The sequence below is a fragment of the Trematomus bernacchii genome, unplaced genomic scaffold (genome assembly GCF_902827165.1).
Source record: "Trematomus bernacchii unplaced genomic scaffold, fTreBer1.1, whole genome shotgun sequence".
In the NCBI taxonomy this organism is placed as follows: Eukaryota; Metazoa; Chordata; class Actinopteri; order Perciformes; family Nototheniidae; genus Trematomus; species Trematomus bernacchii.
Genome location: NW_022987828.1, coordinates 6,321,934 through 6,338,355, shown reverse-complemented (window position 1 = coordinate 6,338,355; position 16,422 = coordinate 6,321,934). Strand labels below are relative to the sequence as shown.

The 16,422-nt window shown below is 39.8% G+C and overlaps 1 protein-coding gene across 1 annotated transcript; it reads right to left on the bottom strand.

Moving 5' to 3' along the window:
• Positions 1-2,937: 2,937 nt before the first annotated feature.
• elovl5 (ELOVL fatty acid elongase 5) lies at positions 2,938-14,995 on the bottom strand. Its single transcript, XM_034151902.1, has 8 exons — positions 14,918-14,995; positions 11,312-11,376; positions 10,777-10,964; positions 7,513-7,590; positions 4,981-5,152; positions 4,295-4,419; positions 3,500-3,634; positions 2,938-3,187 (listed from the first exon to the last, which is right to left on the bottom strand). Exons 2-8 carry the CDS (start codon positions 11,367-11,369, stop codon positions 3,059-3,061), a joined length of 885 nt encoding a protein of 294 aa, XP_034007793.1. The 5' UTR covers positions 11,370-11,376; positions 14,918-14,995; the 3' UTR covers positions 2,938-3,058.
• Positions 14,996-16,422: the final 1,427 nt, after the last annotated feature.

Here is a 16,422-nt window from a genome sequence, read left to right as displayed (position 1 = left end):
CCTAAACGGCTTGTTGGAGCTCCTGCCCCCTCCTCCCTGTGAGCCCAGTGTGCTCTGATTGGTCGGGACGTTGTGAGGCTCGTTGCTGCGAGGAGCGGACAGGTTTCCGGGTCGACGATACAGCGAGAATAAGCGAAACTCATCCTGAGCACACACAAACACTCACAGCCGAAGTAAAAACAATAAGTGTGGCTTGATATTGAGTAAGAAAAAGGTTTATAACGCTGTGAGAATGGGTCTGCGGAGAGCATTTCTCCGCGATCCCAACTCGTCTATTACCAGCGTTTAGGGAGCTCTATGCAAGTCAATGGGGACTCCCTGTTAGTTAGCCAAGGGATCCTGGTGTGTGAGGTGCTCCGCGGATTGGTCCATTTGGGCCGATCCGGTCATTTGTTGTTGATTTGGGTATTCACACGTCACAGTACCCAGGAAGCAAACAATGGAAAATGAGAAATCTCAAACGAGGTGTTTTGGGGCAGCATAGACAGGTCTTTTCTGTGTTCCGGAAAAGCATGACATGGGCCCTTTAATATCATGTTGTACAATATTTGTTGATAATGTTATTCAAAAGCTTCTCTTAATTAGCTGATATTGGATCATTTTGACTGACTTCTAGTCATGCACTGCTTTGAGCTAAAGGCTAATGTTAGCATGCTAACATGCTTTGAATGACAATGCTAACATGCTTGATTAGCTGGTATAACATTTACCAAGTTCACCAACTTAGTTTAGCATATTAGCATGCTACATTTGCTTATTAGCACTGAACCAACCAACAAACTAACATTACCATTCATCCTCTTTACTAAAATGTTTAAAACCAACATTAAATAGGTAATAAGGCTCAGTAAACTCTAAACTCTGTAGATATTGTTCGTCTTCATATAATATTTACATCACTTCAAAGAAAGGAAAACGAGCTTACAATCTCAGTTTGTTTTTAATGTTTTACATTGAGTAAAGCATGAGTCACAACATGTGAACCAACATTTACCCCATCGATTTCAGAAAATATATATATATATTTTTTTTAACAGTCTATAAAATGTATGTTTTATATCATTACATACCTATGTGTGTGCTTCTTTGGCCTTAATGAACTACGGTGTAATTTGATGCTTATCCAGGTATCCAGATTATCTAGATATTGCTAATGTATGATAAACAGGTTGTCTGTTATAAGCAGATCTCCCTGACCAAATTCCTGAAGCAGATACAATGTGGCCATTAATTCAGAATTTAACAATAATTACTGATGCAGTAGACCTGAATCTAGGTCACCTATACATTTGAGCATCATGTGATGCGCATTCAGTGGTTAAGGCCATACAGAAACTCATTACATTGATTCAGCATGGTAGAGCACCGCAGCAGTGCTCCACAGCGAGGGCTTTAGATTTACACAGCTTATAATGCGCACATTGTACCTTTGTTTTCAATACCAGCATTTACTTTGTAGGCCCCTGGCAATAGTTTGGGTAAAGATAAAATAACATAAACAAAAGGAACACATAGGAAATCATAGTTAAATCATTACAACCTTCTTTATCCACTCAAAAAAATAAACAAATCATTCTCATGTAATTACTTTTTCTTACATGTTAAAATTGTAAAATGAGGAACAGTTTTTGGAATTTGTTTAAGAAATAATTTGACATTTTGTTTTACTTTCTTGCCAACGGCTAGATGGAAAGATTGATTCCATTATTTCATCTGTACTCTAAATACTGTACAAGGCTACATACAGCAGGCTAGCTTAGCTTAGCATAAAGATTGGAAAACGTGAAAACAGCGTACCTGGCTCTTTTGTTACCGCTGTATCCCCTGTTTCCAGTCTTTATGTTAGGCTAAGGTCATCAGCTGCAGTTTAACGTATCTACATACAGTGGGAATATTGATCTCATCTAACTCTCAGAAAGAAATCATAAGAAAAAGTAACTCTCCCTTGCCCCATAGGATAAACATCAGTGTTGCATTAAGTATGTGTCAATTGCTATAGGAATAGGAATGATATTTTCAAAAACGAGACATAAATAGTCAGGCACAGGATTTGAACTGGAAGTCTGAAATGGACCAACATGAATCTGGTAATAGCATTTTAAAAAGATGAAAAATATCACATTAGAAACCAAATCGACTGGTCCAGAAGGCACCCTATTTATGTAAAGACTCAAAACAATACATTATACGACGAAACAATTCTTCTAAATAGTTACCAACGAATAGCTGCACCGTAGACCTAATGGGCATTAGTTATTCAATTAAATGTAATAAATGTCAATTAATTAAAGTTCTAATTGAATTTACGGGATAAAGCTACAGTAGTAGAGTCCAGTGTTATCATTTTATAACATAGGGAAAGATAAGGAAAATATAGTGTTATTGTGCTCATTTAACCCAACAACTGTCCTCATTGTGTGTTGAACTAGTTTAAATACAAACTTTAGCAAATACACTATGTACACTATGCTTTGGATATGCTTTAGTTAAATGGCTAAATATTCCGAATTCGAGAACCTGCTCTGCAAATATACAAGGGAAAGTATGCTGTTACAACAGGTCAATCAAAATGCATTTAGGTGTTACAATGGGAATAATTTAGGATTATGCAACAGTACAGATAGTGAGATAAAGCAGACACAAAATGCTGTAGTTACACATTAAGGGTTGCTGAAACAGAGACGTCATCAAGTGTTCAGCTGCCAACAGACTCTCTCCAGCCTTCATCTTTGGACCTCTTGTGTGCAAAGCATCATTGAATGAATGTGTGTTTGAATGCTGGTAGCAAGAAAGGGATTTTTTTTGCTTTCAAGTGAACATATCCTAGGGTAGGGGAGGCAATATTGTGCAACCATACTACAATACTCTTCTGTATACATTTAATAATTCAATAACATGAGTAGGAACGTGTGCAAACAAGTGGAAAGTCTGTGGATATATATGGCTATGGCGTATTTCATCTCGACTGAGTGCTAAACTATTCTAGATAAGAAGATACCTCCTAGTAGCATAAGCTAACACGCTACACAGTGATAATTAGGTGGCGGTTTCTCAAATGTCAATCCACCCTCAGTTTGTTGTGTTCAGTGCTCTTCGTTGATGGCGTGCCATTTACATGTCCATTGGTCGATAGAAGAGAGCCGTTCTGATGCTCCTTCTTTAGAGAAACACTGTGCTTCTTGTACGTCTTGAAAGAGAGGCAGAGGTAACATGTTGTTACACACAAAGATCATCAAAATGTAATAAGGTTAACAGTTTACTCTTTAAAAAATGTATACAGGAACACAAATACTATTATTGTTTATATGGTAAGTTTGTGTGTTTTAAATTAAACGTTCCATCATAGTTCTCTTTGTTAATAAACCCAAAGAGCCTCCTATCAGCAACAGAACTGAAAAAGCTTATAAACCAACATTGCAATAGTTTATTATTCAGAAGAAAATATAACCAAAACTAAATTTTAAACTCATTAATAATCGGTTCAAAACAGAAAACCAACCTGTATGTAGAAGTTTGAGAAAAGGACAGTGAGCACGACCATGTAACTTATTTGGATGTACAGCCATCCCTTGGGGAAGCCACATGGCCATATGACCGCACACATCGTCTGGGACATGGTTAAAAAGAACTGGATCTGTGGAGGAAACACAACACACACAGGCCGTCACATATTAAATGAGAAGGTGACCCACAGAGAGCCTATAGAAACATATTGACCCGGAGCCTAAAATATATTTTAATGGACAGTGAAAGAGGGTGCGGCAGAAAATAGTCCATGGACACTTTTGACATCCAACGAGAAACATCAGCTCCATGTTGTAAAGTGAATAAATCAACTATCACATGTTTTTACATTTATGATTTTTGAAATGTAAAATAAGGAAATAAACTTAAATTCACTACATTTCAAAGTCAAATATTGTTTTGTAGTCCAACACATTTATATGGCAGTTGTAGTCACCTGTTATTTTCTATGCTGGATTAACATTTAAACAAACATTAAAATGTACTGTAGCATTCTTCTGCAATATTGAAATGTTTTGCATATTAAACTGTCCAACAATATATATAAAATAATAAAAACTTGTTTAAACTCGACCATCTACAAAAGTAAAAGGCTACCTACACATTAATGCATCAGTAATAATAAGTCTACAATATAATAAAGAGTTTATTCATGTGTAACTACATCATAAGTAATTGAGGTTTCCTTATGTGTATTGTTTACTTAAAAAAGATAATTCAAGTGAACAAGTAAACGTTATTTCACTGAAGAAACTACAGGAGGACCCACCAGCTGTAACTGTGTGATGTACTTCTTCCACCAAAGGTACGGCCGCATGGCTGGTATGGCTGACAGACCGTAATAAGAATACATCACAACGTGGACAAAGCTGTTTAGGGAGGCGCCAAAGTATGCTGCGGAGACACAGAGGAGAGACACAGGACGTTATTCATCTACTGCAGGCAATAAGTGTCAGTAACTATTCAGGAGTGCAATGATCATATGGGGAATAACTTACTTTTCATTAGGTCGCTTTGTTTGGAACCATTACTACAAAGTTCATGTAAAATCAATAGAAGCCATTAAAAGTAAAGTAATACAGAAATAATACAGTAAGCGTCTGATGAATAATGAAACATGTTAGATCTGAAGTGTTTTTTAAATTAAAATCAATAGTAAAAGGCTCATTGATAAGGAGGTTTTCAGTGGACGATCCAGAACTCCTTGCAGACTGCTGTTTAACACACAGCTCTAATAGAGAAGCATAACAAATATGTGTGTGTTGCAGAGAGCAGCAGCATGCAGGTCAATAAGTCTCACTTTAAGGCTGTGTGGCTAAAACAGGCTGTATTCAAGGCTAATGGGTTTAACATTGGAGTACTTGAATTATTTAGATTGCCTGGGGTCCAAACAGTACATGTGGTTACTAGAGTGATTTGAGTCACTGGAGGGCAAAGTTGTGTTAAAACACTCACAATGGCCGCAGGGTACCCAGTTCATTACGAACCACCAGATATTCAGCATGCTAGCATGGTGGAAGATGTGAAGGAACGTGATCTGGTGGTTATTCTTCCGTAGAATAAAGAAAAGGGTGTCCATGAACTCGATGAGCTTGGAGAAGTAGTACCACCACAGGACCTTGATGATCTGAAAAGAGACGCAGTGAAAACAAAGAAATGGTTAGAAAATCCTTTATTATTCCTGAAGCAAAAAATACAAGCAGAAGTTCTTCAAAAGTTCCAACCATGCAAGGTGATAAGCAGACGTCTGTCCCCAAGGTCCTGAAAGGTCAGGTAGAATCATAACGTAATTAAACTATCTGAGGCCGTAACAGAGGCATAACATGTTTTTTTCAATCACAGCAGAACTGCAAAGCCATGCACTTTTCACCTGGAACCTTGTTTTCACCTTCAGAGCTCAGGAGGGCAGCTGCAGAGAGTCATCATGGTGACATGAGTCGGATTAAATCGACTCCCTGTTTCTGCGGCTTATCCACAGGGATTTACAGGTACTCGCCCAAAGAAATCATAGCTAAGAAAATAAACACATTGTGCTTAATATTAAATATATTTCAGCTGTCCTAGAAAAACTGCTATTTATACATGTACTGCTTTGTTTATAATATCAAGAAACAGAACAGGAAATAAATGATTTTGTTTTAAAGATGAGGTCAAGCATGTGATCTGATAACAATTTAAATTAAAGCTGCAAGCAGCGTTGAGCGGGTCTTCGACGCTCCGCAGGCTGTTGTCCGCACGTCGAGGTGCGTGTGTAGGTGTCTCGAGGACTCGGCCGTTGGCAAACGTGGGAAGTTTCAGGCCGATCGGACAACGTACATGGGAGTTACAGCAGTATCATAAACATTGTGTTTGATGGCGAGTGATCAGTCGCCATGGCAACGGAATTTGATGACACCCCATAATACGCCTAGTTGTGTTGAGGGCTGCATCGTTATCAAACCTGTGACGTTTTGGGCCGTTTGGAGCATGTTAACTGGAGTTATGAGAAAACCGTGTTTCACGGCGACCATGTTGTTACCATAGCAACGACATTTGACGAAATCTCAAAACTGACACATATATGTGTGTCGAGGGCTTGACGGTTAGCACACATGGGAAATTTGAACACTTTTTACCATTTACACAGGAGTTATAGCAATATGGTGGTTAACGGCGAGGGATGCGTTGCCATGGCAACAGCTTTTGAGGAAAACTCACTATTGTCATATTGAGGTGTTGAGGGCCAGACCATTAACTGTCATCTGAAGTCTGGTGTAGTTTGGACCATTTTCCATTGACTTAAGACAACATTGTGTTTTACGGCGAGGGATGTGTTGCCATGGAAACGGCATACGGTGAGATCTCAGAATTGGCACAGAGCTGTTGAGGGCCGGACCATTAACTGTCATCTGAAGTCTGGTGCAGTTTGGATCATTCTCCATTGAATTAAGACAACATCGTGTTTTATGCCATGGAAACGGCATACGGTGAGATCTCAGATTTCACGTAGAGCTGTTGAGGCATGGACCGGTGATATAAAAGTGAAGATTGGGGGACGATGGGACCGTGTCCATTGGAGTTACAGCGACACCGTGTTTTATGGCGAGGGATTCGTTGCCATGGTAACGCCATATTAAGTAACATCAAATTTGACGTAGAGCTGTTCCGGGCCGCAGTGTTAACCATCATGTGAAGTTTGGTGGCGTTGTGAGCATGTCAGTTGGCGTTATGACATCATCGTGTTCCAATGGCGAGAGATCGCCTAGCATCGAGCGAACGCGAACTTTGGCGCCAAATCACGGCTGCGCCGTTGTACGGATAAAGTCCCTGGGAGAAGATAGATTTTGCGCGGAGGATGAAAAACACAATAAATCGCTTTTTTTGACGCGTTTTTCGACGACAAATTCAAAATGGCCGACTTCCTGTACGTTATTTTATACCCCTCCAAGAGGCTTTTTTGTTCGTCTCCGCACCCTAGATATGCGTAGCGAGTTTCGTTCGTTTACGTGAAAGTTAAAGTGGGGGGAGTTAACGTTAAAAACGGAAGTGGGCGTGGCCTACGCAATTTTTAACGTAAAGTTCCGGAACCAATTACACATCTCAAGTTGCACCACTTCTGACGCGCGTGGTGCTACGCCCACGTCACTGTAGTCGCGTGGGCTTCCTACTGTCATGATTTAGGCCACTTTTAATGGGCTTTTGCCCCTATTTTTCCCTGTTTTTTGTGGGTTTTGCATGGTTATCGCTCGCTTTGCGAGCGAATAAATTGATCGTAACGATATTAATTATGCGAGTTGCAGTCACGTGGGCTCGCGCGGACTATCTGCCGTCACTATTTCCGAACCTTTTCTGTGCTTTTGCCGGTCGTTTTCCCTGTTTTTGGGTGTTTTTCGCAGGTTTATCGGTCGCTGCGCGACCGATTTCAATAGGGTCTTCGCCGACTTAGGTCTCAGACCCTAATTAGCAGCAATAAACATAAAAATGTTTGACAGTGTTAATCGGACTCACCTTATTATCCACTTCCTGTGCACTGTGAGTGTCCTGGCAGTAGAAGTTGTAGCCCCCATGCCAAACGGCCGTAACAAGCTGGAGAAAAAAGCCATTATGATAAATAGATATTTTACCAAATCCCTGAGCACATACAGCACTGCAATGCAATATATAAGTGAAAAAATGTTTAATAAGTGTCTTTCCCTTCCCTTAAACTAATAAACGCATAAACAGATAGCAGGTGTGATAACATAATTTAGTCCCACATCTGTTGGTGTCAGGTTGTGGTGACGCAATCAAATTAGATTAAAAGAAGGAAAAAAAACACCATTAGATCACCCTGCTACTTATATGTATTTTATGATGTTGATTGGTTCTCAGGTCAATTTACAACATGATGTTATCACAAAGCATTTGATTCGTTAATAATTTATTTATCAAATCATTTTTCACACAGGTAGAGAGACTAGGTGAAGTGCAGATACATGAATTTAAATTTAAATATGAATTCATAACAATCTAATTTTGCATACATGTGCAGTGACCTACAATGTGTGCCCGTACCTGCTTAGCACACCTGTGTTTGTAACACACATTTTCTAGGGTCTTTTATCCAGACCTGACAAAAGCCACCAAATACATTTATACATTAATAGAGTAGCACTTACTGTGAAAAGTAAACTATTGTGCATTTGTAAAATCTGTGTGATGCCCCTTTAAAGGTCCCATGTCATGGCCATTTCTACTGATCATAATTCCATTGTTGAGGTCTACTAGAATAGATTTATACTGTGCAATTTTCCAAACTCACATTGGTTTCTCATACAGCATCTCTGTATAGTATGTGTATTCACTCTCTGTCCTAAACGGCTTGTTGGAGCTCCTGCCCCCCCCCCCCCCCCCCCCATCCCTGTGAGCCCACTGTGTTCTAATTGGTCAGCTCGCCCACTCTGTTCTGATGAGTCTACCACCGTTACAGCGGAACATCAGTGATTATGTGTTACAATGGCGTTAGCAACCAGAAAATGACACCAGTAATGACAAACAGATGAGAATGCTGCGTGGGGTCTGGGTGCCGTGTTGGTGGGATGTTGCGCGGCCCGCTGCTACGAGGAGCAGACCGTGTGAGCTGGGTTCATTTCCTGCTTGCTGCGTGGGATCTGCGAGCACTAGCACCCGCACCCTCCCCCCCCGCACCCCAAAACGCGGCGCACCTACAGTGTAAGCGCGCCACAGTTTTGCGGCTGAGAGAGTGTGTGTGTGAGGAGCTCCACGGATTGGGTCCATTTGGGTATGGGCACGTCACTGTACTCAGGAAGAAAACAATGGAAAAAGATAAATCTCCAACGAGGCGTTCTGGGGCAGCATAGACAGGTCTTTTCTGTGTTAGAGTTTTACTCGCTACAGGGTTTACTTTGAGGGTTTGTGACTTTGCAGACCGTTTACATGCATAAAAACCTTCATAACACACAAGGGGACGGGTAATAACCGAAAAAGCATGACATGGGACCTTTAAATAAAAACATTACAAATGCAAGTAGATGGCATGCTTAATGCTGATTCACCGGATCAATAATGGATTCACTGTATTTGTCTGCTGCCGTAAAAGGCTTCGCTAACTAACTTCAGAGCCAAAAAACTGCCACCAGTTAAGAACCAGCTAAATAATGGGTGGGGGGTTTATTTTATCATGTGTGCACAGACATTTGCCACCCTCTTGGTTGACATACCTCCTTGATTGTTTCTACAATCCTACGGCTGCAAGAGTCAGCCTTTGAATAAACAAAATTAATCTCAGTCGTTATGTGGCAGAGCCCTGTGCCCTGGAAAGTTGACCCTGTACTTTGATTCACATCAGGTGGCATTGATTTTGGACTGCCAAAAGTTCGCCCCATGGCCGGGGCATTGTGCAGAGTACAGGGTTTAATGAATCACAAAGCCAAAAGTCCACTGGGGCCTTACGCAATGCAGACAGAAAGACAAGAAGCTTGTTCTGCCTGCGCGATGTGGAGGAGAGTACAGATACTTCAGACTTACACGTCAACAAACCGCTTATTCTGGTTCGGACTTCCTGCTGTTAATGGATACACCATGAAGGATATGATCACTATGTTAAGTAAAGTTTGGGCTATTGCTCAAACTCATTCAGCAAATTCAGCCCAGACTCTGCCACCTTGCCAAATAAACAATGTTTGTTTACATCAGTGCATGGATCAGTTTCAGGAAACAAAAGAGGGCTGTGCTGTTGTCTGCGATGGCATATGACGGATTTGATGTTTGAAACAATAAGCCTGTCAGCGTCCAGCTGTGACGCTCTCACTCCCTGAAAGAATTGTCTCTAATGGTAGCTTTCAGTGAGACACGCCAGGAGAAGCAGGCCTGATTCTAAGAAGAGTCAAGTGTTAAATAAATAGATATACATAGATTTTAGGGGAGAATGCATATTTCGTGCTGAGAGTTACATGAGGAGATCTCATATCTGTCTGCTAAATATAAAGATGCATCTATTAGCTTAGCTAAGCAAGAACAAAAACAGTTTGGTAGCATGAGTATGCAAGATATATTGTAAAGCTTTAGAGGTGTTGGAATAAATACTTTGTTATCTTTGGACAGAGCCAGGCTAGCAGTTTTCTTTTCTGTGTCATGACTCTAGCTTAATGTTTAAAGGAACAGTTTTGGAAAAACTCTTTTGGCCTACTGTCTTTACAAGAAGCGATACCACTTGCATGTCTGTACGTTACACATCAAGCTGTAGCCAGAAGCGGTTAAGCTTAGCTTAACACAAAGAAGCAATGAAAACATCAAAGTGTAAAAGTAGCAAATTGTGGGTTTATTTTACGCTAAGGTAAGCTAAGGTAGCTTCAAAATTACCAGAAAGCAGAGATTGGTAATGGTCTAATTTAATGTCACCCTTGATAAAACGGTCTAGCAAAGAATTAAAGGCACATCAAACGCATCTAGTTGTTTTTACTGTTTTTGAACTAAATACAATTAAAGCTAGTAACATTTCCTCTACCTCTAGAGTTAATACTAAGCTTAGCTAACCAGCTCATGGCTGTTGTTTCATATTTCAGTGGTAGCCTATTAGTCTTAATTCTGTCTAAGAAGCAAAGTATTTATTTAATTAAACATTCATATATTTCTGGTAATATTCACACACTAGAATTTGAGTGAGGCTGAGATCTAGGTCAGTTTGTTTTCGTAATATGTCCCTAGTGTGACACTGCAGTGATTGCTTCGGCCTACTTCAGCACATCTCTCTATGCCACTCTCTATGTTTACCTCGTAGAACATGTAGAAGGACAAGAGTGTGAGGCCCAGATTGTAGAGCACCAGGAGGCCTCTGCTGGAGTACGGCTGCCTGTGCTTCATGTACTTGGGCCCCATCCACACGATCAGGAGGTACATGACTGTGAGGGCAAAGGTTGGTGGGTAGTTGTCGAGCAGCAGCCATCCTTGCACCCGCTGATCTGAAATATGAAGATTGAGAGGCCAGTTTTCACCCTTGATAAGTTCCTCATTGGCAACAGCAGATGAAGTTCAAATAAGAAAAGCAGCAGCAGTGCACTGTGGAATGTTTGCTCAAAACCTAGAAGGGTTACCAGCCAGAAGGTAAAGAGTGTGTAATGAACAGCATGTAATGAACAGCATGTAATGAACGCCTGGGATCAAGAGTTTTAGGTAACACCTCATTCAACTATTTAATAGTATAACTTTGCTGAGATTTTGCGATAAACATATCGTATGCAACATGTTGGTGGACAACACATTCAAGACAACAGCTAAATAAGTCAAATTAAGGCAAAAGAGGACTTACCTCTGGGACCCATCCATGACTCTAAGTAAGTGTTCAGTTCATGATTAAAGGTCTCCATTTGTCACCTAAAAACAAAATGAAAAGCAAAAGAATGATTTAAAGCAGCATGAATATGGTATGATATCATGTCAAGTTGATATTGCGATGTGTTAACAAACACTAGCCTATTTACGCATACAGTCCAACGCGAGTATTTATTTGGAGTCTTTCTATTATCCAAGCGATGAATGTAAATAAACAGAATATGGAATCATTTTCAGCTTTATAGAATGACTTTGAAAATGTCTAATTATTTGCTTTAACAATTGAACATGTATCAATTCCATGAGGCCTTCGGACATATCACTGCATATAAAGTTTGAGTTATGTCCATTCTAATGTTGTTTAACATAAATGTGTTTTCTTTCTCATTTATAATTATTAATACCACAAAGTAATACACTAAAGCAGTCAGATTTGGAACCAATTTTTTCTCCTTGATGCATCGAATACCACCAATGGGTTTGGAATTTAGCTGAAGTTATAGGTTGCTAGATGTTTCTTTTGTCTCATAATCTGAAACAAATGTGAATCCCCAGTGCATTTTTTAGCCTGAAAGGAGCGACAGTTAAATGAATGTTTGTGCACCAGTCTGTCCGCCTCACGCTCTCTACAACGTCCCATGTCCCAAAAACTAATTCTTCACATCTTGTGGTTTCAAATAACGGAACAAGGAGGCCACTTCTGTAAAACAAGAAGCCAGCAGCCAGGTGGGGATAATTACATCATCAATGTACACTTAGAGATGTTGTACAGTGATTCTTCGAGTTGTTGAAGGTAATGAAATGTTTTCCGTGTATTAATCACACAATCTTGTCCAGCCCAGTGTTACTACATTTGACAAAACGTGTCTAAATCTTAGTGTAGTTTTAGAAAAGGTATAGTATTTTCTGTAAGAGTACTTTTTCCGTAATCAGTATATGTAATATCGGATTCCACCACCATGCAGGTGACAGTCAGGTGACCCCTGTGATATAAAGCATAAGCCCTTCTGTCTGACTGTATGAATGTCTGCTGGATGTTCACCGCTGGATAATTTTTCTCACTCAAAGAAGTTTTAAGTTATTATTTGTTCGTCAACTGTTCAAATGTGTTTTTTAAACTGCAGGATCTGAGTTAAAATATTCAAGATTCTCAAGATGCATGTTTAAACAATAGAGGAAACTCACTTCCTTTAAATTAGGGAGTGGACATTTTCCTTAACATTTGCGAAGAAGACAACAGGATTGCAAGATGAATGTTTTTAGATGGACATTACTAGAACACTTTTTAACAATTCAAAAGCCAGAACTGTTATTTGAAACCAACTGTGATGTCAGTTAGATTTGGTAAGGACAAAGCGATGAAATATTAAATCATTCATCTTTGCTCACTAAATCATAGCCTTTCTGACTCTCAGGTGTTGAAAAATGTATATCCTGCATCCCTACTTGAAATCATACATTGTAAAACCAGTGTTGTAAATTACAAACACAAAGCGTTACAACACTGGCACAACAACCTCTACAGAGAGATCTCATGTAAAGTTATGAAAGGATCATTTACACTGCCAAGCAAAGACAGGACCAATCCCTGCTGCTGATTTTCTCGCTGTAAACCTGTAACCATCAGGCAATTCATTATCATCCCAGAAGTATTTGCACTTCATTTCATTTTCACTTCAGGCATTGCACAGTTGCCTCCTTACAACCACAGAAATTCTTCATTCCGAGTTACACATTTAATTTAGTAGTAACATCTCAGTCTGCTGCACCACTGGAGAATTTCTACACCTGCGTCTGCTGCTTGAAAACATGGACTACATTCTGTATGATCTATCTTACTGATGTCATGCTTCCTTCTGCAGTTATGAGATATATTGACTCTTATGGGACCGAGGGCCATATGCAATTCTGCATTGGTATGTTCCTCCAGTATCTCTTGAAAAAAATCTAAAATATCTAATCAACAAATCTGATTTTGAATGCAGTTGGGTACAATCATTTGACTTCAGTCAGATTGTAAGAGGGGAAGATAAAAAACATATTAACAGAATGCCCTTCTACTTCACAACCCATCCGAAGAATAATTGTTTGCTGTATATTTTAATCATCTGAATTGCACAATAGCTCAAAATTAACAATACTTTTACATGGTATTTTCTGAAACAACTGACTTGTAAACATTGTGGAATATATGTCCCAATTAAAATTAGAATTGTATGTCCAGATATAGAGTTTAATCATATAATGCACTGCTGCCCAGTCACCAAATCGCATACGAAAAACGGTCAAAGTCTGGTCAGAATCAGAACAGTAATATCCGTGCTCTGATTATAAGAGATGCATTAGGCTGCACCAAAACATGATAATCTGCCAGGCCTTAATCAGAGCGCGCTGAGCCACAACAGAGAGCATGTTAGCAGGCTGTGCAAGCTACATGCTGGAGCTATGCAAAATACGTCTAACAATCAGAGAAACACTAATGCATCATCTGGACTTTGGTCAAAATTAATTGTTTCATCACAGCAGCTCATAATGATTTAATCCAACAGTCAATGTAAAAGTCAGCAAATCAATTAGCAGGACTCTATCATTCATCATCAGGTGATGATTTACCTGTTTGTGTTTCTAAATGCACTGGATTAAACAAAACCAGTTCATTTACCAGTTTATAAGAAACAGTTTCACAGTTTATTTCTAAATACATTTGACTCTATTGAGATTAATTGATATCCTGATATAAAATAAACAGTAGATATATGGTAATGGAGAATGCTATGTGTATTTCTCATGTCCTGAGTCCTGAATATAGATAGATAGATAGATAGATAGATAGATAGATAGATAGATAGATAGATAGATAGATAGATAGATAGATAGATAGATAGATAGATAGATAGATAGATAGATAGATAGATAGATAGATAGATAGATAGATAGATAGATAGATAGATAGATAAAAAACAACAGGACCATAATCGAACATATAATTACAGTGCCTGAGTGTAGTATACTGTAGTATAGCATATATTTGAATGGCTCTCTAGAAATTTCCTGAAACAAAATTGCAAGCCAGTCCTAAGACAGCCACAAAAGCAACATTAAAAAGATTTCACCACTACTAAAAAGTATACATAAAGTCTAATAATGTAACAATATATTATGCTGCAGCATTCGGCTGCTTGAGTCTTAGTGTAGTATTTTGGCAATATGATGCAGTTTAGCAAATGCATGACAAAAAACATTGCAATTTAGTGTAACATATTCGTCATACCGCTGATTTACCCTAGAATACTGTATCATTTCCCATCCATTCCATTACAAAACTACGCTCTGTACTCCTGCTCGGAGTAAAGCAGCAGCCCGGTCTCCGGTAAAGTAAAGATGTGACAGCAGTTATCTCATTACATCATGCTCTAATTTGATAACTTCCACAGAGGAATCAATTAAAAAAACACTTATCGCATCCTGTCGATCGCATCCAGGATAGAGGTCACCGCTTCAGCATCACTCAAACTCATCGCTTGAACAGCAACATCATTATTTTCCTTTAAAAAAAAAATTATATTATTTTAGAAAGCCTCACCATAAAGTCACCACCCGGTCGCGTTAGAGTGCGAAATGTAGAGTGTGGATGTGGAGAGGCAGCTGTGTGCCGCGGACAGTATACATATATATATATATATAGAGAGAGAGAGAGAGAGAGAGAGAGAGAGAGAGAGAGAGAGAGAGAGAGAGAGAGAGAGGAGAGAGAGAGAGAGAGAGAGAGAGAGAAGAGATGAGAGATGAGAGAGAGAGAGAGGAGAGAGAGAGAGAGAGAGAGAGAGAGATAGGAGAGAGAGATAGAGAGAGAGAGAGAGCGGCGGTAACCTTGGCTGGCCGGCTGAGCACAATGAGCCGCCTGTCGCTCAGCGGAAAATAAGGGAGGACCGAGCAGCCTGGCCCGGTGCCTGCAAGAGCCACAGCCGGGAGTCAGAGCCGGGAGTCGGAGCCACAGACCGGAGGCGACCCGGTGTGCTGCAGCCACACCGAGCCAGAAGGATGACATTAAAGCTGTCTAAGTAAATAGTAGGAAATAGGCAAAGGGTCAATTGTAACATTTCTTTTTAATACTACACATGACATATTTGTACTTTACCTGATTTTTCATTTAATGCTAATTTATACTCGTACTCTGCACCCATTGTACTTTTTACTCTACTACATTTATTTTAACACTCAAAATTACTTTGTACATATTCAAAAAAAGATATGATAATCTGGTATAATGCAGTAGCCTACTGTACTACTAATCTACACAGTATTTAAGTTTACAATTGTATCTGAATTTGGTCCACATTGATAAACTACATTACTAAAATGCTCTTATATGTATAAAAACAGGATCAATAAAAATCACGTGAAAAGATCCAATCTGCATAAGTAGCTAGTTTTTACTTTTTGTACATTAAAGGGGACCTATCATGCAAAATGCACTTTTGTACGTCTTTTATACATGAATATGTGTCCCCGGTGTTCCAGGGAACTCACCAAGTGTCAGAAAACACAACCCTCTCTATTTTCCTCCATACCCAAATCTCTAAAAAAGGGGCTGCAACGGATCTGATAAAAACTGATCCAGATTTGAACACTGTCCTGACGTCAGGACAGTGGCGCTACGGCTATTGGGCCAACTCCACCAATCAGGAGGAGACAGCCACGGCCATTGCCGTTCGAAAGCGCTGGAGACGCTGTAGTACATATGCCAGGCCAGTAGATGGTGCTGTTCTCACTGAATCTGCCCTTGAAGAGCAGAGTTAAAAAAAAGTGCTGATTGGCTGGGCGAATTGCAAACCACGCCCCGTACAACTGTGAAAATGTTGTGTAGAGCCGCCATTGTTTTTCCTCGCTACAAAAACCCAGCGCACCAACGGAGAGTAGTTTGTTTTTGAAAGCAGTTATGGCAAGCATCAAGAAATCATCGGAGCGGTGGAGTGATGAGGAGGTGTCTACGCCGAGGACGCGACCCAGGGAATGCTACTGAAGCCAGTTCAGTAGCTTTCACTCGACCTGGGAATCGTGCACAGCCCCACGGCATACCGGCTAAAAATA